Source organism: Anolis sagrei, chromosome 1 (assembly GCF_037176765.1).
Source record: "Anolis sagrei isolate rAnoSag1 chromosome 1, rAnoSag1.mat, whole genome shotgun sequence".
Classification (NCBI taxonomy): domain Eukaryota; kingdom Metazoa; phylum Chordata; class Lepidosauria; order Squamata; family Dactyloidae; genus Anolis; species Anolis sagrei.
In genome coordinates this window covers 270,170,085-270,195,488 of record NC_090021.1, presented here as the reverse complement: position 1 = coordinate 270,195,488, position 25,404 = coordinate 270,170,085, and the positions used below count along the sequence as shown (strand labels likewise).

Here is a 25,404-nt window from a genome sequence, read left to right as displayed (position 1 = left end):
ATGAGAAGCTTACCAAAAGCCATGTCATTGAAAGTTTACTGTGCTGCAATTTGGCTGAGCCATATGGCATTGTTCTCTTTAAAAGTAGATTTGTAATTCCAAAATGTCACATCTTATTTAGCCCTTTGATTACCTTTTCCACACTACTTTTTCTGGTTTTGATTTCCATAGCATTTAAATGAGGGAACTGATTTCATTGACAGGCAGTGATGCGCAATGAGGAGAGATGGCCTGATTCATTCAAGAAAGGCCCCACAAACAAGCAGTGACTGATTTGATCATTTTACAGTTCATCTTCTCCTTCTCTTTTTCAGATATCGAATGACCACAGTATCATGGCTCACTTCCCAGAAAAGATGTCCCTACAGATGATATCAGCTATTCAAAACTCATCCTTGATTCAACCAGGATTTTCTTTGCTGAACTTTGATGGCCATGTTTTCCTGTTTGGACAGAAAGGTTGGCCAAAGAGGTCCTGTCCCACTGGAATTTTCCTTCTGGATTTCAAAAAGGATGAACTCAAACTGAAACCAGCATACTTCTCAAAGGATTCCTGCTACCTTCCACCTCTACGGTACCCTGCAATCTGCATTCTCAAGAGTACTGGAGCACAGCCTGAGAAATGCCATTACATCATCCATGGAGGTAAAACTCCAAACAATGAACTATCTGATAAGCTGTACATCATAAGCTTGGTCAGCAAGTACAACAAGAAAGTCACATTTCGGTGTACTGAGAAAGAATTAATAGGGGATGTCCCTGAAGCAAGATATGGCCATACCATTAATGAGGTTCACAGTCAAGGGAAAAATATGCTTGTTATAATTGGGGGGAGGTCATACATGGCTCTTGGACAAAGAACCACTGAAAGCTGGAACAGTGTGGTGGACTGTATGCCAGATATATTCCTGATTGACCTTGAATTTGGGTGTTGTACTTCATATACCCTACCAGACCTTCAGAGTGGGTTCTCTTTTCATCTTTGCCTTGCCCGAAATGATACCATCTATATTATAGGAGGTCATTCCATTCAAAATAATACCAGACCTCCACATCTCTATAGAATAAAAATTGATCTCCCTTTAGGAAGCCCAGCTGTTAGTTGCTGTGTCTTGCCAGGTGGAATCTCTGTTTCCAGTGCCATTGTGACCCAGACCAATAACAAAGAATTTATCATTATTGGGGGCTACCATTCTGACAACCAGAAGAGAATGGTTTGTAATACAATCAATCTTGAAGATAACAAGATAGAAATAGTGGAAAGAGAGGCACCAGAATGGACTCCAGAAATCAAACACTGCAAGATATGGTTTGGGAGTGACATGGGAAATGGAGCTATACTCTTTGGCATTCCAGGAGACAACAGGCAGCTAACTTCAGATGCAAACTACTTTTATGTGTTGAAATGTCAAGGAGAAGATGATAAAGATGCAGAACAGATGGCACAAGTATGTAGTCAGAGTTCTACAGAAGATGCTGGAGAATCCACTCCTTTTGAGGATTCAGAGGAGTTAACTTTCAGCTTTGATGTTAATGACATTGATACTTACAATGAAGATGATGAAGAAGATGAGGAAGATGCAGGTTATTGGATCACCTGCTCTGCGGGCTGTGACATTGATATAAACACTTGGGTGCCCTTATACTCCACAGAGCTCAACAAGCCTGCCATGATCTTCTGTTCCAGTGAAGGTGGCCACTGGGTCCATGCTCAATGTATGGACCTGTCTGAGGATACACTTATTCACCTGTCACAAGTAAGCATCAAGTACTTCTGCACTGAACACGTCCATCTAGCCAGGGGACTGCAGACACCCAAGGAGACCCCTCCTCTGGAAAAGAAACCAATGAAATCATTACGTAAGAAAAAAAGCATGAAAATATTCACTCCTGCAAAAAAGTCCTTTATCCGGAAGTTGTTTGAATAGTGTCACAAAAGTGCAAAATAGTGAATATTATTTTGGGATGCAAGGGTCTGGTTCTAAATAATAAATAATACTGTTTTATAAAGTTGGTTAGGTTCACTTTATTAAAACCTTAAATTCGTTAAAACCTATTGAATTTGGGCTTTTGAATCAATTTTGAACCATGCAGGAAAAGTAAGAGGTGTAATTATGATTTGAACCACTTACACTTTTTATTCATAAATATTTCATAATGTTCGGAACTCTCCCAAGGTTATTTTAATTTTCACAAGCATTAAGCAACTTTTGTAAAGTTTCGCTTCCCCTCCCAGGCAATGCAAAGGAGGGATGAGGTGGGCGTGCCTAAGCACTGCCATTGTTGTAGTTTGTGAAGGGGACACCCCCAATGGTAGAGATTGCAAAAGGCCCTGTTGTTAAACTACATTTCCCACACTGCCTTGCTGCGCATTCACCAAAATGGCCGAGCAGCAGGCTCCTCCTCCTCCGCCGCCTTTTCTGCATTACCAGCTAGAGTCTCTCTCCGGAGTTCAGTTCGCATTCAAACCTAGTTTTTCTCACTCCCCCTCCCCCCTCCCCCGCTTCTCACCCCAATCTCAAGGTTTGGCAACTGGGAATTTAGCTAGGCAGGAGGCAGCCTCCACTCAACAGGAACAAGCCAATGCTGGGTTTAAAAAAAGGAAAGGGGGAAGGTGGGAGAAAATTGGGAAGGGAGAAAGGAGAGGGTGCTTTCTGTTATAGATCAGTGGCACTAAAGGTTGATTGGGATATTGGTTAAAGCAACCAAATTTGGAAAGGAAGGAGAACCTGTCAGAAGCACCTTCCTTCCTTCCCTTCATCTCTTCCTTCCCTCCTCCTTCCTTCCCTCCCTCCCCCTCCCTCCATTCTTTCTTCATTCCCTCTCCTGCCTCCCTCCCTCCAGGTGGATCAGGCAGATCTTATCGAGGAACCACTTTCAACAGCATTGCCTCAATGCTACACAATCCTTTTAGACTTCTTAGAAGTGCATTGGGTCCACATTTGGTGGCAAAATTGGAGTGATACATTAAAATACTGTTTCCTTGAGTTTGGTTCACATGCTGCATACTAAATACAGTTCCAACTCAATATCTATTTTAACATTATTAGACCAGCTCATCATTATGAGTTTGATAAAATAGTGGTGGGCTAACCCTGTTATTACGATAAGGTGTAACAAGAAGGCATTCTTCCTTAATGTGATTTGCATAGCTCTGTTAAGACTATATCAGGCTATCTTATGCAAAGTCAGACTCCCACATGCCACATGATCCAGGAAGCAGATATGTAATCATTTGCAAGCAGTGTGCAGAACCAAAGCTCACACTGGAGTCTACTCTGGCTGGCAGCAACTATTCCAAAAGTATCTGGAGGTGCAAGGATTAAAATTTAGACCATCTTCTTGAAAAGCAAGTGGGCTACAGAGCTATCTGCTTTCACTTAACTTTGGGCTGACACATTTCTCGTCAGGCTGATAAATTGCTTCGAACTTTGTTGCTATTATTAACTGCCATCAGATCGACTTATGACAACCCTCTTAATGAAAGATCTCAGTAATTCTGTTATCAACAGTAATTCTGTTATAAACTATACATAAACTTGTATAGTTTATGCTTGTATGGTTTGCTGTAAAAGTTGTGCAACTGACTGAGATCAGTCCTGGAGCTCATCCATTGCACAAGTGTTGAATAACCACACAAACATCAAACCAAAAGTGTGAGGGAGGTATGTGGGTATGCTTACAGAATGATAGGGACCACACTTACCCAGTCTCTGAGACTGCACAATTGCTTCTACAACTATTTTTATGACAGTCAGTGACCCAACTGAGTTCTGATCTATCACTTATTCATTTTTGATGTATATATTGGTGTCCTTTAATATGATGCATATGCTGCCTGTGAATTGTTTTCTTTTGTGTGGAATAACTGAATAAAATATTTTAAATAAATAATTACTGTACTTAAAATTATAGAATAATAGAATTGGAAGAGACCACATGGGTCATCTAGTCCAACCTTATGCCATACAGGAAAAGTACAATCAAAGCACCCCTGACAGATGGCCATCCAGCTTCTGTTTAAAAGCTTCCAAGGAATGAGCTTCCACCACACTATGAGGCAGAGAGTTCTACTGCTGAACAGCTGATATAGTAAGGAATTTCTTCCTAATATTCAGGAGGAATCCCCTTTCCTGCAGTTTGAATTCATTGCTCCAAGTCCTAGTTTCTAAGACAGCCGAAAACAAGCTTGCTCCCTCTTCCTTATGACATCATTCCACATATTTATACATAGCTATCATGTCTCCTCTTACCTTCTCTTCTGCAGGCTAAATATACCCAGCATTTTAGATGCTCCTCATAGGGCATGGCCTCCAGACCTTTAATCATTTTAGTTGCCTCCCTATAGACACTTTCCAGCTTGTCAATATCCCTCCTGAACTGTGGTGCCAAAATTGGACACAGTATTCCAGGTGAGATCTAACCAAAGCAGAATGCAAAATCACCATGACTTCCCTCGAGCTAGACAATATACTCCTTTTGATGCAGTCCAAAATCCCTCTGGCTTTTTAAGATGCTGCATCACACTGTTGGCTCATGCTCAACTTGTTGTCCATGAAGACTCCAAGATCTTTCTCACAAGTAGTGTTCCTTTTAAGCTTTAGAAGAAAGCAGTGGGAGACCTCTGCTGACTAAATTTTGCTAAGCAAATTTTATAATAAGGTCACTATAAATCAGAGTCTAGTTGAAGACAACAAAGTGAGGATAGAGCTTCTTGGCTCACAAAACTGAGCCAAGAGCAGGGGTTTTATGTTGGAGAGATAACAATATGCTCAATTGGCAACATCTCTCCAAGTATATCAGGTATCATTTTGAATCCATCAGACTTCATCTTATGCAAAGGTTGGAAAAGTTGCTTTCCTGAATTACAACTGTCAGCATCTTCCAACCGTCAGAGCCAGTAGCCATGCTGTCTGGGGCTTTCTGGTATTTCCAGTTGAAAACAGTAACTTTCACCACCACAGCAATGCATAGCCAGTTGGCTCCCATGGAGCTGTGATTAAAAAAAATACTGTTACTACTGGTGTGTAATAAAAGTTACTACTGATTGATAGTAAGACGTTTGAGAAAGGAAAACAAAGAGCTATTGCTGAGCCATTTGCTTTTCCTTCTCAAACAGCTTCCTATAAATCACTCTCTACTCTCAAATTTCAAATTCTCCAAAAAGAAAAGTTAAAGTCTCCTCAGCTCCGTAAATTATGTAGATGTCTCTTTTTATAGCTCTCAAATTTAAAATGCCCTATAATTCCAATACTTACCTCAAACCATCATCAGACAATGCTCATAATCACATCACGATTTTATTCTAATCAAGTCTTTGTTCTTGACATGAAACTATACTGTATCAAAATAGGATTGTACAAAACTGTTTCCATGCTGGCCCTTTGCCCCTGCAAAATCAGAAGTTGTTCATGTGACTTCACTACTTAGGTTGCATCTGATTTGGAATCCCTGTAGATTCTCTGTTTTATCTCTTTAGATATCTGATCCTTAATAATCCTTCCCTTGTCTTCTAGTGTACTTTTTGTCCCCAAATGTGCTGCAACAGGATCTCAAGAACAACCTTCTCCACCTTGTTATCTGAAGATGTAGATCATCTGTGTTGAGCTCTAAGATTTGTCCCCAAATGCTTTGGATCAGCTCACTGTGCAGTTTTTGACATGTTTGCAACTTTAAAAATAAAAGGATAAGACAAAATTTACATGTGAAAGAATGTACAAACATATGTATATACTGTATGACCCTGTATCCACAAAGCAGTGGTTCTCAACCTGTGGGTCCCCAAGTGTTTTTGCCTACAACTCCTAGAAATCCCAGCCAGTTTACCAGCTGTAAGGATTTCTGGGAATTGAAGGCCAAAACATCAGGAGACCCACAGGTTGAGAACCACTGCCATAAATAATATATTTCTGGTTACAGGAAACAGTGGATAATAGTGAAACCCATTGAAATTAAGAACTTCTGGCACAAGAATAGCATAGAGTCATGATGGAGGACTGTATGTATTCTTGCCTAAAAAGGACATACTTATTGGACATGGGATAAATGAATGTGGATACTGCTCCTATGGATACACATGATCATATTATATTCTGGTGTGTTTTCTCCAGGATAAGCAAGAACCTTTAAACAAGTGTTCAGATGGAGAGCAAGTCTAGCAATTTGTGGAGCTGCTTTCATGTCGTAGATGTAAAGTTTTCTGAGACTGTTGTTAAAAAATGTTATAGCTGACTTGAGCAACAAGTTGCACTGCAGGAGCATATGTACTCTATGGGAAATTTTATGTACAGGCGCCAACATTTTTTAGGTTGATTTGGGAGCAAGAAATATGTTCTCACTTTAAGGAGACTGCTTCCAGGGCAACCCAAAACATTTGCCTGAGACAAAGTAAACAAAGAACAGGGTGAGACAAGAGGAAGCGTTATCACTTGGTAAGATGTTCATCATAGTACCTGAAATCTAGATGCCTCCAAATCCACAATCCAGTTGAATCAAAGTGAGTTCAATCAGCTAAATAATGCACTTGGTTATTCATATTAACTTAAATCCAATCAGGTTGTTTTGACACAACAAAACAATAGGAAACAAGGTTTCAATATAATTTAACAACAGCAATTTTATCAACTCACAGTGTGAGCATATGAGACATTATATCAATTTTAAGTATAAAGAAAGTGTGATTCTTACGAGAACAGAGAAATGTGGGTACTTCTATTTATTTAAAGCTATTTTAATCCTCCCCCACTTCAAAAACAATGTAAACCTTTTTTTCAACCATGGTTCAATGGTGGTGACAATAGAGGAGAAGGGAGGACATATTCTCAGATGAGTGGCTTTGTCTGTCTCCTATTGTTTTTTAATCCCTTTCTACAGAAAGAATCGTTTTGAGGCATATTACATTTTTATACCACAAATGAATTCAAAAAATCTCAACTAAACAGACTAATCTATCCACATAATATAACAACAGAGATAAAGCCATCACAAAATGAAAAACAAGTAGATACAGAATAAAGAGCCCGCATCTCCCATACCAATCCAACAACGGCAAACACAGTCTGTGCTGGGTAGCTTGTGCGTGCAAAGAAAACCTGACATTATCCCTGCCAAGTGTCTTGGGGGTCTAATAGTGCAACTTCCAAAGTAATATCTCAAATGAGAATATTGGCCATCACTTGCACTCCTCAGGCACACACATTACAAGAAGCTGCACAATTCAGAGTGCTCAGATTTCTCAAGGGCATACAGAGATGAAGTCATGTACATCCTTCTTCAGAAGGAGGAACAGGATCCTTACTCATGCTTATATTTCTTCTGCTGGCTCTAATAAGTCAAATTCCTGGCTGCATGAATATTTGGAGATTGTGGAGTCTCAACACTGAATTTATCCACAAGCTAAGTGAACTATAGCTCGGAGCCTACTGTTATGATTACTTTTAGGGCATCTATATCAATATATCTAGATTGTGTTTTTTAAAAAAGCTTTCAGAATAATGTTTGTTGGGGAAACAATGTTATGGAGCATGTTGCACTTAGATTGCTTCTGTGAGCCACCCCAAGTCCGTTTGGGGAGATACTGGCGGGGTACAAATAAAGATGATGATGATGCTTATTATTATTATTATTATTATTATTATTATTATTGAGCCTCAAATTTGACATAGGGTAGAGTTTTAGTTGGTCTTAATCAGATCTTTGAGATATCAGATTGCAGTATACTAAGCTCACTTATTTATTTATTTATTTATTTATTTATTTGCCACATTTATATACTGCTTTTCTCAGCCCAGAGGCAACTCAGGGTTGTTCACAGTTGGCAACAATTTGATGCCTCAACAATTATAAGCAAACAAAACAATAATAGCATACTGTTAAAAACATTTAACATAAAATATAAGAATATAAAAAACCGTAAAGTTATTTGTAAATCAATCCTCAACCATGAGGGTTTTGCATCTGAATGGGAAAAGATGATAAAAAAAAATTGGAACGAGATTTGGCATGTGATTCCAACCATCCTGCTGTAGATCCCAGACCAATGTGGCAGCAAAATTGATGAAATGTGGCTAGTTTAGAATAGATTTATTGACCCTTCGTTGCATTTCTGTAAATGATCTGGCCTTGCACAAGTGGGCAAACATGCCTTTATGCATTCCCCAGGTTTGTTTATGTGAGCAAATGTTGTGTAGTAGTTTGAGCATTAGGTTAGAACTTTGGGAGACCAGGCTTCAAATTTCACTCAACCCCTGAAACCTGCTGCGTGACTTTGGCAAGTGAGCCAAAAAGGAAGGCAATAGCAAACCTCCTTTGCATGATTTAAAAGCAGAAGAAGGAAGAGGAGGGGAAGGGAGAAGGAAGATGTCTGTTTATATTAAAATGTATTTGTCACATATCCACTTAATACGTAATTTCAAAGCTGGGCTTGTAAGTGTCATAAGATGTACATCCTGCACAGTGACATCTAGGTTAAATCTGCAAAAAAAAAAAATTACGTCATCATACTTGGTATGATGACTTAATAATTCACTGGTGGACCAGTTCTCTTTATAGATAATAGTCCTCTATAAAGTCAGCAAACATCCTGACAAAGCACAGGAAGGCATGGGTCGTCGTCTGAAGGGTGGGTAACATATTGATATTAGCACATGTCCAGTTGCACACAAAGCGAAAATCAGATCGAATTGGTATGATCATAAGATTCTTAGAGTGCACTTATATAGAAATAGAAAATAACAGTTATGTATCATAATATTATCTGAAACACCATTCAGAATACAACCCACTACTGCCAACTCAATACTAAAATGCGGTTTATAAAAAAAATATAATGAAAAAACATATTTTCAAAAAAAGTGTAAGAAAACACTTTTTAGAACAACAAAATTGGTTTAAAAGACATTAAAAGATAAGATTATTGCTACTGCATCAATTGAATTTTTTATTCAGAACTTGCCAACAAAATATCAGACAGACTGTAATAAAAAGCGTATGCTGTAGTTGTTTGAGCAGCCTAGATAGGCATCGTCCTAGTGTATGAACAATTTAATAAATACTGTAATGAGGGCTAATAGATAAGCAGCATTGCAGATATGTAAATTACATTAACCAAAGTCCAAAAATGCAGTCAAAGCAAAATGCTTACATTGAATCAAGCTGAAACAGTTACAATGAATTCACTGAGAGTTCTTGCAAACCTATAAGAGATTGCCGGTGTTGATGACAGTAAGGAAAAGGTTAGGCCTCAGAAGTCTTCTAGAAATACCAAAGCATTTGCATATTTCTCTTCTATTTTATGGCTCAAATATAACCTTGCACTGTGACATCAATACACAGCATGTTCTCTTATATAGCTGCTGATATTTTGCAAAAGATACAAGCCTAATAAGTACTTCAAAATCATTTACAAAATACATACTGGCCAAAATACACGAGTGTTGCTTTTTATTGCTCATTAGTCATATATTGTGGTTTAAAGTTTGAATGTTGGAACAGGACACAAGAGTTCAAATCCCCACTCACCACAGAAACTCAATGGCTGATATTAAGCAAGTCACAAACTCTCAGTTTACAAGGAAGACAATGCCAATAAAACTTGTCAGGAAAACACTGTCTCGTCAACAGTCCTTCCCAAGCAAACCCTATAATGTGGTCACAATAAGTCCAGTAAACTTGAAAGCACACAACAAGAATAGTAGTTGATTTTTCAAACCATTTGCCATATGTGATAAATGAAGCCAAAAAAAGTAATCATGATACAACTAAGTTTACAGTGCAACTGTTTTAGCACCATCTCCTAAAATTCTTTCTAATTTGGTAACTCTGATATTTCAAAAATAACTGCTATGTGCTTCATTTATAACAGCTATTATATATTTTCTCAAAAGAATTGTGGGCCAAATGTTCACCTATTTATTTCCAATCTAGAAATAGCATAGTTAACTGTATTTAAATCTAGTTCAAAGAAATAAGCTTTGATACAACTAGCTTAACTATTGTATTTAAGCAAGCCTGACTTCCTCTGGATGAAAGGTTATAACTAGGATCCATATTTCCCCATATGTAGAAATCAATGGGACCTAAGTGGGTCAAGCGTTCTATTGCCACCTATCGGTTCACACTAAATATTACTCTGTGTCAAAATGTATGTGCTTTAGCTACTGATATTCTGATATATTTATATTCTCTCATTTTTAGACTCTTGGAGTTACCAACTATTATCAAAATTCAAACACTTTAAATAGAAATCAAGGAGGCATTTCTTAAGTTCAAATTTAACAACAGATATGAGACTTAAAAATAATTACAGAGATTATCATTATTACAAACCTACTTTTATGTAAAATATATATCTAAAACATTAGGAGTCATTTAAAGTCTAAAATGTTTTTCCAGTTAAAAACATTTAATCAACATTTGTGGACTCAAAAGTTTTATATGCTACTAGGCCTATTTAAATGCCTTATTGCCATAGATTTATTGAAAACTAAAGGCTATTAATATGGAAATGTTTTAAAAGTCAGTGAAATATATATTTATCACAGGAGATAAGATCCCACCAATCAAACAGATTACCAGGGCAGGCAAATTTACAGATTTTATATATATCTCACAATTTAATAGGATCTACAACTGACACTTCCACACACTTTTCTATATTATCTCAAATTAATCCCTGCTCACAAAAAAGTTCATAATATAGTGAGATCAGGATAAAACTACTCTTTCTATGCTCCACTTACAAGCATAGAATGATATATCACCATGTTCTGAAATCTGTTCTCCAGAACAGCTCACCAAATGCCTTTGATCAAGCGCAGAACCCTTTACCACTGAGTGTTAATGCTATGTTTAGGTCTTCTTGCACCCAATTAAAGGCAATTCAACTGCAAGATCAATGTAAATTATACTTAAAATTCCATAGAATCTGGAATTTCCAAAGATTCATCCAAAGTTATGAAATCTTCCCCACCCTCTTCTTGACTAATTGTAAACCCTTGACTTTTCAATGTATTATGAGCATTCATGAACTTTTGCAAATGTTTTGAGGTATACAGCCAATGGTGCTTTAAGACATCTTCCATTTCATAGAATTTTGATTGCCTGGCATTCATTTTTCGAAAACGTCTGAAAAGTTTGTTCCCGGACTCATTTCCTTCACTTGCCCAAGCACCAATAGATCCATCTCGTTCAATAATTTCTGGAACATGAGCAAGGGTTTTATGAAAGTAATTAGTAATCTTGCCAGCATATCTGTAACGGAATTTTGTAGCCAGCAGCTCTGCAAATCGTTGAGAATTGAAACTATACTGACATACTAGTTCTGGGCATTCTTTGGTGGGGCATGAAGACCGCCACACTGGTTTCATCTTCAAGTAAAGGTCCATGAGTTCTCTGAGGGCTTCATGTCTCTCCTCACTCTTTATTAATTCACAGACTGCTTCCACAGTCTCCTTGGTCATAAGCTTTCTGGCAAAATTCCCATTCATCCTTGTCATAGGCTTCAAGTTCATCTTCTTTCTGAGGTGTTTGTCAAGGGTTGACTGCCATCTCCTTCTCTCTTCTTTTGATGCATCAGTGTTTTTGTAGACTTCACCAATCTCAAACTGGAATATCTTATAAAATTCGGCTGCATTGCCAATGTCACAGTGCAAGGCATCTATTGAAGGAACAGTCTCAATAAAAGGCTTTGCAGAAACCCCCTTGACTCTGTCACGCAGTTCATCAACGGTCTCATGGTAGGGGTTGGTTCTCCACAATTCATATCGTTCTAGGTTTTCAGCATGACTCCTTGTGATGGAATGAAGGATCAAATTATGAGAGGCTTCAAAGCGTGTTGCATCACAAAGTGTGCAAATATAAGTGGAGCCCGAGGCTTCAAGACCCTCTACTTCACGGACAAGTTTTTCATCATATCCAGTGCCCCTAAAGATGAATTTGAATGTTCTTGGGATTCCAGCCATATCAAGTATCAGTACACTGTCTTTCATGGCCTCTCTTTCTGCCACAAGAGGACTCAGGATGGCTGTGAGAGTCTCATGGTCTGATTCATCAGCCAGCATAAGGCACAAAGGCTTACAACACAGCTCTGAATTGGGCTTACATTCTTCAAAAACCCTTATGCTTGTATTGCCATGAGTGACAGAGATGGTCATGACTGTGAAAGAGAATCGAACTGCTTTCTCAGGAACAGCAGGGCCACAGCCATGTTTTTCACTAACATCTCCCATCCCATCACAGGACTCTTTAATCACCACAGTGAAAGGGCCTTTGAAGTAGTCGTCCAAGTCCTGTCTTTTTAGGCCTTCTAGAATGTCTTCTTCCATATCCATCAAGGCAGAAGCCAAAGCTGTATCATATCGAAATCTCTTTGCAATTGTGTCCACTGGGTAGTCATCAACCAAATGTTGTATGCCTGACAGCCCATCAATAATGCCTACTTCTGTGTTACTGGAGACATTTTTCAAGGGTGGTTTCCACTCAAATGGATGGTAACCTGGCAATAGGGCCTTTTCAGCAGTTCGGAGTGCATGGAGTGGCTGAAATATCTGTCTCCCAGTGACAGCTTTTACAGTTCTGTACATTTTATGGTATTGGCTGCAGCTGAGAAAAGTATTGACTCTGATTGCTAAGCAAACAGCTGGATGAAGGCCTGAACCCTTTCCTTGCATTATAGCTTCCAACTCATCAGCTTGTCTGTGTTCATTTCTAGCTCTCAGAGCCAGCAAAAACAAAGTTAGACACACAGACTTGACATCTCCACCTTCTTCTTTCTCAGCAAAAGCTTTTACTTGTAGCTTGAGTTCCCTTAGGCGGTGCTTTTGAGCTCTCCGTGTCAATGAAAGTAAATGTTGCCTTGGTCGGCCACCTTTGTTTATGCACACATAGCCCTCTTTGTCTTTTATTTCTTTATGTCTGGAAAGATGGTGGCAGTATTTTCCCAAACACACCTCCTCTTGACAATCTTTTATTGGACATATCACAGGTAAACTGTTCATGATACTCAGAAAGGATTTCACAGGGCTCACCAAATCAGTAGGAAAGCAAGGATAGCGACAAGCTGGACAATAGCTTCCCATTACTTTCAGGCATTTGAGGATGCAGGCTCTGCAGAATAGGTGCTTGCATGTTGTTTCTACTGGATCAGCCAGGATGTGCTCACAGATCTGGCAAGAGATTGACTTTACAAAGTCCGAAGGGTAGTCTACTGCAAGGATCTTGGTGCTGAGGTGAATCTTCTTGCAGCTGGCAATTTTTTTCATTAAACTCTTTTGGTTGAATTGTTTCGGATTTTTTATCTGCCTTATTTTTCTAGCATGTCCAGCCGCCATTCTCAATTTTTTGTTCAACAGTGGATTAAGGACTTGCTTCTTTCTCTTCACTCCACGGCGTGAAGTGCCACAAACATCACAGCTTGAAGAATGGGGCTGCCACTCCACTGGGCTTTTCCTTGGAAAAAATATTTCATATGGGGAATTGCTTAATTTCTTTTGAACCACAGTCCAACACTGGTGACAAAACTTTGTAGGATAGATTGTGTCAATATCTCCTTTCACATCAATCTTTAAAACTTTTGCAAGGAGATCAGGCCAAGATGTTGCCTTTTTCTCTTTCTTTCTGAGAAGGATCTGCATCTCATCATCTATTGGTCCATGAACTGGATGGCTTCTCTTATAAGGATCAGTTTTAAATGAGCCGCCACAAATGCGGCAGAGATGCTGCAGGTTTTCCTGGTGTGTTTCAGCCTCTCTTTGGCTCACATGAAAGGCACCTTTATCTATTGTCTGCATGCTTTCATTCAACTCAGTGTCTGTTTCAAAGGGTGAATGTGGCATCAGAGCCACCATATCAGTCTTTTCCTCAATCACTTGGTCCAGAGAAGCTGCCTCTTTCCCTTTATTGTTGCTAGCCAGATGGCTGTCACCAGGAAGTGGCTTCTCAATTGATCTCACTTTGAAGAGCTTGAATTTCCATTCAGCAAATTTCTTATAGGGTAGCTGGGTTTGGTCTGACACAAAGCACAAATTCATGCTTGGAGGTGGAAGTGTCTCCATGCTGAAAAATGTTTAATTCCCTATGAACAAGAGAAAAGAAAGAAGATGGTAAGGACCTTAAATGAACCAAAAAAATGATATGATGACAATAAATAGAAACAACTTCTAATGTTAAGTATCTTTCACTGATAAATAGGGTGGGGGACATGATTTGATACCTGGGTAAAAATACCCATAAGCCACCCAGTGGCATTATGGTGGCATCCTTTTGGAGAAGTTTGTAGGCAGATATTCAACATAGACTTGTGTGTGTCCTGTGGAAAACTATCTTGTGCAAGGATATGCAAACCATTGATTTCACCTGATGCTCTGTACCATACACTGGCTAGAGGAGGGCAAAGAACAGCACACATTATTCAATTATATTCCTTTAGCTGGAAAACAGCTTTAGGACTTTGTTGGCTTAGGTATTGTATGTAGAGGTAAGTATGTAGGTATTGTATGTAGAGGTAAGTATGTAGGTATTGTATGTAGAGGAATCCAGCTAAGAATGTAGCTATATGCAATAGCATTGTTGCTTCTGGTCAGTAAAGGTTGAGAGGTGATGATGTCAGTAAAGGTTGTGGTGTGGTGATGTCAGGAGATAGATATGTTCATCATAATGGGTTGAGGATAGGTTAGAATTCCATATGGAGGTCTGCAAGAATCTAGGACTTGAAAACTTGTACAGGTCACCCCACCCTTGCTTGGGGAACTCAAATCTGCTGCTTTGCTGTTGTAACCATGGTGCATTATGCTAATTTGGCTGACATTTGGACATCAAAATTCTCACCCTGGAATAACTGAAGTATCATGAAGGAGGATAATGATAATAATAGCAGCAGCAACAACAATTCCATTGAATTATTGCTTGTCTCTACATAACCGAAGACCTTGAAAAGCAGATAGTTTCTTAACAACAGAGAAAAAGAAAAATAAATCCAGAAAAGCTTCAGTTGAATTTTCTAGGTAAATATATTCTACTCATCAGAGTCTAGAAACATTACTTTTTGGATCACAACTGATAGAATCCACCATTCATCATGGCTATGAGGGTTATGAAATCTTTAGTCCCAAAAGTAACTTTTCTACACTCTATTGTCCATAACCTTATGAAAATTGGGGGGGGGGGGGGGACAAGATTACTATGCAGTAGAGGAAATATATTCAGAGGTGCCTGTTTTGACCATACAACAAAATATAACAAAATACAAAATCCACAAAGAAGTGATACCTGTATTCAGCAAATATAAACTATAAAATAAATTAAGTCTTCAAATGTTCACTGATTTGTTCATTTCCTTTTCTGTCCATTATGATTTTAACATCTTGGTGAAGAAGCCAGTAAAGTTTTGAAACTTGTCTAATGTATTTTATGCTTTGAAGTTAGCCGAATAAAAATATAGCTGTTTTGTTGATTTTGGCTTAAGGTGGATGAGGGGAAACGTGTACTCCATTTTAAAGTAGCATCCTATGCACCATTAAAACAGGGATCAGGCACAAAATATTATTATATAATTGTTCTTTGGAAAATTGTTATATTTCTATTACTGAAATTATCAACATGCAACTATTTTAAAATAATACTTTAGGTTCCTGTTCTTATATGTTTGACTCTCCACAGTTTTTGCACAGTAGTGGAGAATGCTTGCTTATTCCTGCATATATTTTCACAGATGGTCTATGCATGTAAGTTCTAATGTTCAAATAGGAAATGCTGTTAGGAAGAATTCAAACCCAAGTAGCACACTCCTATGAACATTTCCTTGAAAGCAAATCCTGCTGTGTTAAGCAACTTGTGTAGCCTGAATGTTTCAGAATGTGGTCCTAAAACAAAAGTCTTTCCATGCAACAATAAGACTGTACATATACTACCACGTAGGAAGATCTGAACAAAGTATCTACTAAACAGAGAATCAGTTTTGTAAGACTCAGAAGCCCCATCACTTTTGACAGAAGATTTTAAAAAATGGAAGCAAACAAGACTCTATGCTAGTAAGGCTTTCCTGGAAAACATGCTTCATTGTGAAATGTCTTGGATTAGAGAGAAGGCTGTATCAGAGACAAGATCTGTATACCATATAAGTTCATCAACATTTCTTTTGTACAGTATTCTCTTCCCAATTCAGCAACAGAAAAACCACGTGCAGCTGACTTCTGTGTTTGGGATCCAGTGTCTACACAGAGTTACTCAACCGATGGAAAGATCTGGTGGCCCTTTAGAAACACCTCCCCTGGTTGGGTGCCCTATAGATGTCTTGCATTCGAACTCCCAGCATTCCTGACATAGGTTATCTTGGCCGGGGATGAACATCTGGCATCCTGATCACAAGTGTTTGAAAGATACTAGCTTGGAGAAGACTAAGTATTTCTATGAGCTGCTTAAGCTTACAAAGTCTACTTTCTCAAGGTATGTTCTATTTTTGTGGTTTGTGGTTCCCAAGCTTGAATCTCCAGATATGGTTGGGCCTTAACTCCCATAAACTCCAGCTAGCACCATCAGTTATCAGGGATACTGGTAGTTTTAGTCCAACAATATCAGGAGATCCAAGAATAAAGCTAGTAAATATGCTAATAGGGTAAAATGTACTATCTGTCTATCTATCTAAAAGGAATTTGAGTGATTAAATAGAAAGCAGGACTGACATTCGGCAAATTGCCATTTAAAGAGAGTAAACTGAAATTCATAATTATACCCAAGCATGAATGGACCTGGAATCTTGTCCACTATTGCTTTCTGTGCCTCCAAACTGTAATATAAATTGATATTTTCCAAATTATGTCATGTCTCACAGAGTGCAGTCTAGAAGCTTTTGAAATGCCCCCATTTGATTACCTTTTAATCTATAGCATTAGCAGCTAATATTAGCCTGTCAGTATGTGCAGATGTTTGCAGTAAATGAACAGACATGCAACAGACAGAATCACACCAAAGAATCCAATACCAGCTCCACACATAATTTCTTGATCATGTGCTGTTTCCATACAATTTATACCTAATATATTTCACTGTAGACTGCTGATGAGATGTGAAATTCAACAAATTCTAAAGCAGATGTGGGGATCATTCAATGAGAATTGCAGTCCAACAACAACTAGAAGACTACATGGTTCTCATCCCTGATCCAGAAGTCCACTGTGTTGAACCCCTATAATAATCCCTTGTTCACGTGTTGGAGTTGGTGTCACATACATCTACTTGTGCAAGTTTGTCATACTTTGAAATGTTTCATCATGGATGCTCAAGTTTCATTATTTACAATAGAGTTATAGAATGGAAAAATAAAGACCTGCTTTTTGGATTTTTTTTTAAAAATCAAACCATTGATGGTTGAATCCATGAATATGGAGGCCAAACTGAATTGCTGTTGAAGACATAAGAGCAGACCAACTATGACAACCATAGACCCTGTGTGAAGAGGAAAGGGGATGAAACCCCTGTGTCTGAAGAACACAATTTGTGAGATTCATAAAACTGTAAGACACTGGATAAAAAAATAAATGCTGACTACATATCATCTTAGGCCTCTTCTACACTGCCCTGTATCCCAGGATCTGATCCCAGATTTTCTGCTTTAAACTGGATTATACAAGTCTCCATTGCCAGATAATCTGGGATAAGCAGATAATCTGGGATCAGATCCTGGGAAATAGGGGCAGTGTGGAAGGAACCAGAGTCAAACAGGCTCGATCTCACTTCTTGTGGTGAACCACACTGCAGTAAATATCATTAAATCGAAGTGTTTCATAAATTGCATCTCTCCTTGTCTCAAGTTTTTAGAATGAGTCATCAAAGATCACCCACCTGGGCCTAATTTTTGCTGTGATTATGCAGCTCAGGAATCAACATAAAATTGATTTCATCTTCTTGCTAAGAAAGATTTAAAGCTAAAGTGGTAGTGGAACAAATCCTAATCCCTATGGCCCCATCATCAGATTTATGTGATCTCAGTGTAGTCCCGATCTACCTGCTTCAGAAATTACATAAAAGGTCTCCATATCAGGGATTTTTCCTCACATGTTACATTTACACATATCTGTGCTTTGTTGGTTCTTATCAGGTGATGAGAGAACCTCACTCAAGGTCATAAACCTCTGGAAAGATTCCCTGCACAAAGTCCATGCACCGCCCTCCTCAATGTACAGGGTTAGTCAAAATGCATAGGCCAATAAGCCATTCAATTGAATGGCTTATTGGCCTATGCATTTTGACTAACCCTGTATTTTGGTCCTGGTGTTCTCTCTTGACATAGTGTTAGTCATTCCATATAATAACCACCTATCTGACCAGGGGTGCTTCCAGATAGCTGCTTCCTACTGCTACTACTCAAAAGATAAAGCTGCTTCACTTTTCCTCCAATAAAAAATAAGATGGAAGTAGCACTTAGAAAACTCAACAGGGGTTACATGAAAAACAATGTCATTTGGATTCCAGGTAAAATTTCATGAATGAGACTGAGCAACTGGACAATGAAAACCTCATCTGGAAGCACACTTAGTATGATAAGATTATCATACTGCCATGGATTGTGGCGAATCCAGTAGTGTCTGGCAAACCCATCACTCCATGCCCCGCATTACCCACATCCCCTCCCACTGGGGGAAGCGTTCACCACCCGGCTTCCCCCCATTGTTGTTAATGCAACATGGGAAGCCTCCCATGTTGCCGCAGTGACATATGCCAGTTCTGCTTTAGTTTAGCCACAGAGCCCCACCAGAAGTAGCTTTGCATTGTGGGATGGGAGCCAGCAGGCTCTTTGACTAAACTGGAGAGGTACCGGCATATGCCACTAAATTCAGCTCTGTCTGATGAAGTCGTTGGTCTGATAAGCCAAAAACAATGCTAAAGCTATTTAATTGCCCTATTTTCCATGCAAAGTGTCAAAAACAATTATTTCACTTTAAGAAATGTTGATCAAAGGACACAATCTAACAGTTTTGATAGAACATGAGTTCAGTTCAAAATATCAGATCAGCTGGAGGAAGCTGCTATTTGTCTATTATATCTGCTCAGGAACTTTATTCTTAAATAAGGATGCTGCATCCAGAATCTTTATTTATCTCATAAACTTTCTCCATAAAATAGATGCTTTCCGGAGAAAAGGCCTTGATTCTGTGAGGACTAGGCAATAAGAAAAACAAAGTCAACATAAACTTTGGAAGAAGAAAATAATTTCATCTAATATTAGTGTCCCCATGACATTAGAGTAAATTTTATCAGCCTACCTTGGTCCCACTCCAAATTCTGTATTGTCGCTTGCTATATTTTCTCAGTTGGTAACAAGGTCTTTGTTGCTCAGATGTGCATGTACATCCTTCCCCTTTCCCATTTGGGGTTTATAAAGCTCCTTGAGGTGTTGTTTATCTTATTATGTGTCTGTCCCTCCTCCCAACTCCCCGTACAGTTTGGTCACTAACCACAAGCAGCTTACAGTCATCCACAGTTGAGATGTCCCAGCTCCAGGTGACACCTGGTTTGGTTTGTGTATGTGTTTTTAACACACCAGAGTTATACTGCTTATCAAAACAATGACTTCCTGTGGGAGACCAGGAGGTCACAGATATATTTCAAATGTTGCTATTTGCTTCCAGCACTTTTCTAACCACGGCTATTTTAGCATTTAAACACTGGACTGTCAAATTGATATACTAGTTGGAGAAGATAAATAAATTGTGTGGTTCCTCAGATGTTATTGGGTTGCATCTTCCAGTCAGAAAGTGAACTTTAATAGAACAGGTCTAAACATATAAACATAAACATATGTTTATGTTAGCATTAAGCAGGAGAAAATTTTATATGTGCTGTTACCATTGTGTTAACACATTAATGTTAAAACCAGAAGTCTTGGAGCAGAGAGAGAAAAGGCCAGATGTGCTCTGACATCTTTACCTTCAGGTGGCAAATTATCTTGTTAGCTTCTTCAAGAATGTTCATAAGGGAATGCAATTTTCCCTCTCCATCCTGGCACTTTCTAGATTTCTACAACATGTACACTTGGACTCCTGGTAGTGGGATTTGTAGTTAACACAGCTGGAAAGTCCTTTGAGGATGACTGGCCTAAAGATTGCTCTTAAAATGACCCATGAAATTAAATTTAGCCACTGATCTACATCTAATTCCTTCTTGCCCCTCCCATGCACTTGCAGCTACTTGTGTGCTGGTCACTCACGCTTCAAACGCCATGATTGATTTAAACACGTTTGCATTTCACATCAACAATTCCTGTCAAAATGGTTTTCAATTGCCTTGCAATACAACAGCTGTTAATGGCATCATTTCTTAGAACATTGCTTTTCAAAGGTAACTCTAATATGCCCTTATTGTGAGCGAAGAACTAGTTGTTGGGAAAGCTGTTATATTACAAATCAGGAACAGATAACTTCAAATTCAAGAAGCATAGACAGAAACATAGATAATTCCTGCTCATTACAGTCAACCCAGGCCCCTTCTCCACTGCCATATAAAATCCAGATTACCTACTTTGAACTGGATTATATGGCAGTGTAGACTTATATCACCCGGTTCAAGGCAGATAATCCACATAATGTAGATTATCTGCTTTGATAATCTAGATTATATGGCAGTGTAGAAGGGAGCCCAGACAGTTCTTACCCCTTCTCATTGGAGAAGAGTAGTAAGTAGAATGAGACTAGAAACAGAAAAGACAAGACTTTACAAAGTTTACTTTTTGGACAATGCAAAGAAGCTAAGTGGTTAATTTTTCAAGAAAAGCAAGTTGACTTGCTATTTTTCCTTTAATGAAAATCACATTAGTACTGTTTCTTGTCAAGGAACATGAAACTATATCTTACTTCGTATTTTATAGATCAGTGTTTCTCAGACTGCTTCTCCAGGTGTTTTAGACTTCAGCTCCCGAAAATCCCAGCCATTTTACCAGCTATGTAGGAATTGTGGGAGCTGAAGTCCAAAACATCAGGGGAAGCACAGTTAGAGAAACTCTGTCATAAAGAACACTACAAATGATAAGGTGTTAAGGCTCTGGGAGTAAAGCTCAAGAAGATAAAAGAAGTCAAATGGAGCTTATGCATTTGAAGTTAAACTCAGCCCCCTTCCACACGGCCCTAGCCCTATATCCCAGGTTCTGATCCCAGATTATCTACTTTAAACTAGATTAAATAATCTCCACTGCCAGATAACCTGTGATAATCAGATAATCTGGAATATAGGGCAGTGTGGAAGGGGCCCCAGCCATAAAGGACTGGGATCACACAATATGTTCTGTTCTTCTAAAACAACACACACCTGCTCTGTGTACTTACAAGTCCCATCCACCAAGCTATACACGATGTCAGGCAAACATAGGACATGGTTATATGTGTGGCTGCACTTCCATATTCTTTCACAACATGAAAGCAAAACATTGGCAGAACTGTTTGTTACATAACAAACAAATTACATAATCAACAAATTACTATGGAGTTAAGGATTTCAAGGATTTCTCCCCCCCCCCCCCCCACCAAAAAAAAAACCTGCTCTTTTTACAGTTGCAAAATACTAAGGACAAGACTGAAGCCTAAATGACAATGGGCAAATTCAAAGGGAAAGGGGGCTTAGGTAATGAAAGGAAGCAAATCACGTCTATATTAAGGCCCCTTCTACACTGCCATATAAAATCCAGAGTATCTGCTTTGAACTGGATTACATGACAGTGTAGACTCAGGCCTTGTCTACACTCCCATATAATCCAGATTATCAAAGCAGATAATCCACATTATCTGCTTTGAACTGGATTATATGAGTCTACACTGTCATATAATCCAGTTCGAAGCAGATAATCTGGAGCCAACAGCCACACATTGCAGTTTGAGTCCCAACCTTAGGTTCAGTGAATTAAGATCCAATGAAGTATTTATCCATTCCCTGTGATATATATCCATCTATTGATCCATCCAACTATCTGTATCCTATGGTTTTTCTATCAAATAAACACATGTTTACTATCTTGAAGCATCTTATGTTTACATGCTAAAAGAATCATAGGGCGCTTCCAGACGTGGCTTAAACCCACACCAAAACAGGGTATAAAAACTCACTTTGGCATGGTTTAAAATACTCATGCACACCCCCCCCCCCCAAAAAAAACCAAACAACAAACTAGGCTTTCCCGGTGGGGTGTCCCCATTCCATCCTGGTAACATCCTGTGCTTGGAAATTTAAAAAAACCAAGAAAGCTATTTGGATTGGAACCGGGGATCGCATGATGCAGTCCCCGGCCCAATCCACACTGAGCCCACACCTGGTAAGACCCAGATCTTACCAAAGATCTGGGTCTTACCAGGTATCTAATTAGTTCAGGACAAAGCAGGGTCCTGAATTAATTCACTTTTACCAGAGGCATCGCTTGGACACCTCTGGTAAAAGCCCAACAGGCCCCACATTTTGAGACCTGTCTGGGAATGCCCATAGAGTTGGAAAGGTCATTGCCCTATCTGCACTGCTATATAATGTTATTTCAACGTATTATACAGTTTAACTGCAATTAATTGCATTATATGAATCTACACAGACCATATAATGCAGAATAGATGGGGCCTATGAGAGTCATCTAGTCCAATTCCCTGCTATACATTCAAAGCACTCTGGACAAATGGCCGTACAGCCTTTGATTCAACCCTCCAGAAATGAAGACTCCACCATTCTACATAGCATCTACACTGTCAAAGAGCATTTATTATAAGGATGTTGTTCTATATAGATGGAATCTCTTTTCTTGTAGTCTGAATCCCTTGCACCATGCCTTAGGGTGTACCTACACTGTAGTATTAATGCAGCTTGACACCACTTTAACTGCCATTGCTCAATGCTTTGGAATCCTGGGATTTATATTTTGGTGAGGCACCAGCACTTGTTGGAAGACAAAACTGAAATCTTATTTATTTATTTACTTTGTTTTATAACCCGCCCTCTTCTCCTTCGTCGAGGAACTCAGGATGGCTTATTAAACTACACATCCCAGGATTCCATAGCATTAAACCATAGCAGTTAAAGTGGTGTCAGATTGGATTGATTCTATAATATAGATGTACACTTTGTCTGTTCTTCCTGTAAAGAAATATGCACTTTGTGAAATCTGCATATCTGATGGGTAGATTTCAGATACTTATTCTTGCCTCTCTGACAAGACTGTGCTTAACTGTGGTAATAATAGAGGAAGCGAGATGTCAAAAGGGCATGCTTGCAAGGGGAAAGTGATGTAGGCAGGAAGAGTGTGGTAACTGCATTGTTAATCAGGAGACCAGAACCAATAAAGAGTTTCAAGAGGAACATATGTAGAAAGATAAAGCAGATCAAGATGGAACAGATGTACAAGAAGAGTGAAGTGATGAGAAGAGAGGAAAGGAAGTCATTGATGTAAATGGTACAATGGAGTATCATATACTGAATGGCGGGGGGGGGGGGGGGGAATAACCAAGCATCTGCAGTTTTTCTAAAGTATGTTTTAAGAGAAGAAGCAAAAATAAATAAATATACAGGAATTCAAATAGGAAGTAAACAAACATATGCAGATATTCAGCATCTAGTTGGGATCACTTCAGTGTACAAAATCAGAATTAACATCATTTACTTTATTATATCCTATATATTAGGATTTCCAGTCCTGGCACTGATAATTAGGACCTGGTTTTGAGACTTTCATTTCCAGAATTCTGTCAAGCTTTGGTGCTATTTATTTATCGTGTCAGGAGTGAACCAAACAGTTGTACTGTATTTATAAAAAAACAACAACAACACACACACACATACACAGTTTGTAAACTTGGCATTCTATTAAATGGCCTTTGACCAGTAGCTGGCCACTTGGGAATGCCTCTAGTGTTGCTATGAGAAGATCCTCCATTGTAAATGTGGCGTGGCTCAGGTTGCATTGTAGTAGGTGGTCTGTGGTTTGCTCTTCCCCACACTCTCAAGCTTTGGTGCTTGGGAAATATTTATAATCAGGCTCCATGTGTATCATAATCAGATCCCAAATAGGCCACCGTCTTCCTCCATCTGCTTATTTTTTTTAAAGGGAAGGGACTTAGGGAGAATGCTTTTTTTAAAAAGTAAAGAATTGAAGAAATATTTTTTTACAGATTCCCAAGTTCAGTCCTTTATCATGTAATCTTATGCAAACAGGACTGTTTTCAGATTAATTCTACTTTATGTATTAAGATGATTCCTAATTCAATGATTTGGACACCTATGTGAGTTAACTGTCCCCCTCCCAGCTACCAAAGACTCTCCTGTGAATACTGTTAGGGATTATCTGTTAGGGCTGAGACTGAATGTTTCCCTGTTCAGTTAGCACCATCATGTGGTGGAAAGAATATCTGCACAGTGAAGTATAACTACAGATTTGGCTGCAATATCCATTCCCAACCCAGTGCCCCCTCTACATCTTTTGAACTATAATTCCCATACTTCTTGATCATTGGTTATGCTCTTGGGGAAAAGCCAAACCAAAAAGTTCAGCTCCCAATTTCAAATCAAATTGCAAATCCATAGTTATAGTGGTTTCAACTAGATTTTCTTTTCTTTTTAAAACATCATTTTGTTGGCATGCATCAAATAAACATGTCGCAGAAGAATGCTATTCTCTGGGTTTATTTGGTTCTGGTAGCTAATTAACAAGGTTTTACTGTGGTCCAGTCATTCAGGCCCCTTCTACACTGCCAATTGAAGACAGACAATCTGGATTTTATATGGCAGTGGAGATGAGGCCTCAGTCTTATACAGAATATTCAAACATGCCTATAACTATTGCACACCTTCCAGAATAAACAAAAATAATAGACAAAACCTTTTGAATAACTTCCCCTCCCATAAATGTCTTTTAAATGTCTTTTGTAACAACATGCAGCTTCATATCTTAAGGCATTTTACAGCAGACTCAGAAAGGTCATATGCACGCAACACAATTTATACACTGAGGTCAATCACAGCATCTTTTACTAGAGACACATTTAAATCTAACACACAAACAACTGGATAATATAGTGGGGGGGGGGGGCTTCCAGACAGCACTAAATCACAGGTTTTAAACAGGGGCAAAAAATCCCGGGACTTCAGAAGAGGTCCACATACAGACCTGTTGGTCCCAGGATTTCTGCCTCCGTTGTCCAGACTTGATGCTTTGTTGCGATATTTAGAGGTGTCCAAGATGGCCTCTGTAGGACTGTAGTGGTTTTTTAAAACTCAAGATGCAGATATGTGGAGAATCACTGCAACAATTCACTGCAAAAGTTCCGTTCTTTATCCTGGCCAGATAAACTGTGCCCTCCAGATGTAACATGAAGCATCTGGCACACAAACAAAGTTTACAGGGTAGGACCACTTTTGCACAAGTCAGCACTGCACAATCAAACAGGAACA

The 25,404-nt window shown here is 38.8% G+C and overlaps 2 protein-coding genes across 2 annotated transcripts; one reads left to right on the top strand and one right to left on the bottom strand.

Annotated features, from left to right (window-relative positions):
• The first annotated feature begins 322 nt into the window (after window positions 1-322).
• Window positions 323-1,928, top strand: RAG2 (recombination activating 2). Its single transcript, XM_060764660.2, has one exon. The coding sequence runs from the start codon at window positions 336-338 to the stop codon at window positions 1,926-1,928; it is 1,593 nt and encodes a 530-aa protein (XP_060620643.2). The 5' UTR covers window positions 323-335.
• Window positions 1,929-10,907: 8,979 nt separating this feature from the next.
• Window positions 10,908-14,051, bottom strand: RAG1 (recombination activating 1). Its single transcript, XM_060786647.2, has one exon. The coding sequence runs from the start codon at window positions 14,049-14,051 to the stop codon at window positions 10,908-10,910; it is 3,144 nt and encodes a 1,047-aa protein (XP_060642630.2).
• Between the last annotated feature and the right edge of the window lie 11,353 nt (window positions 14,052-25,404).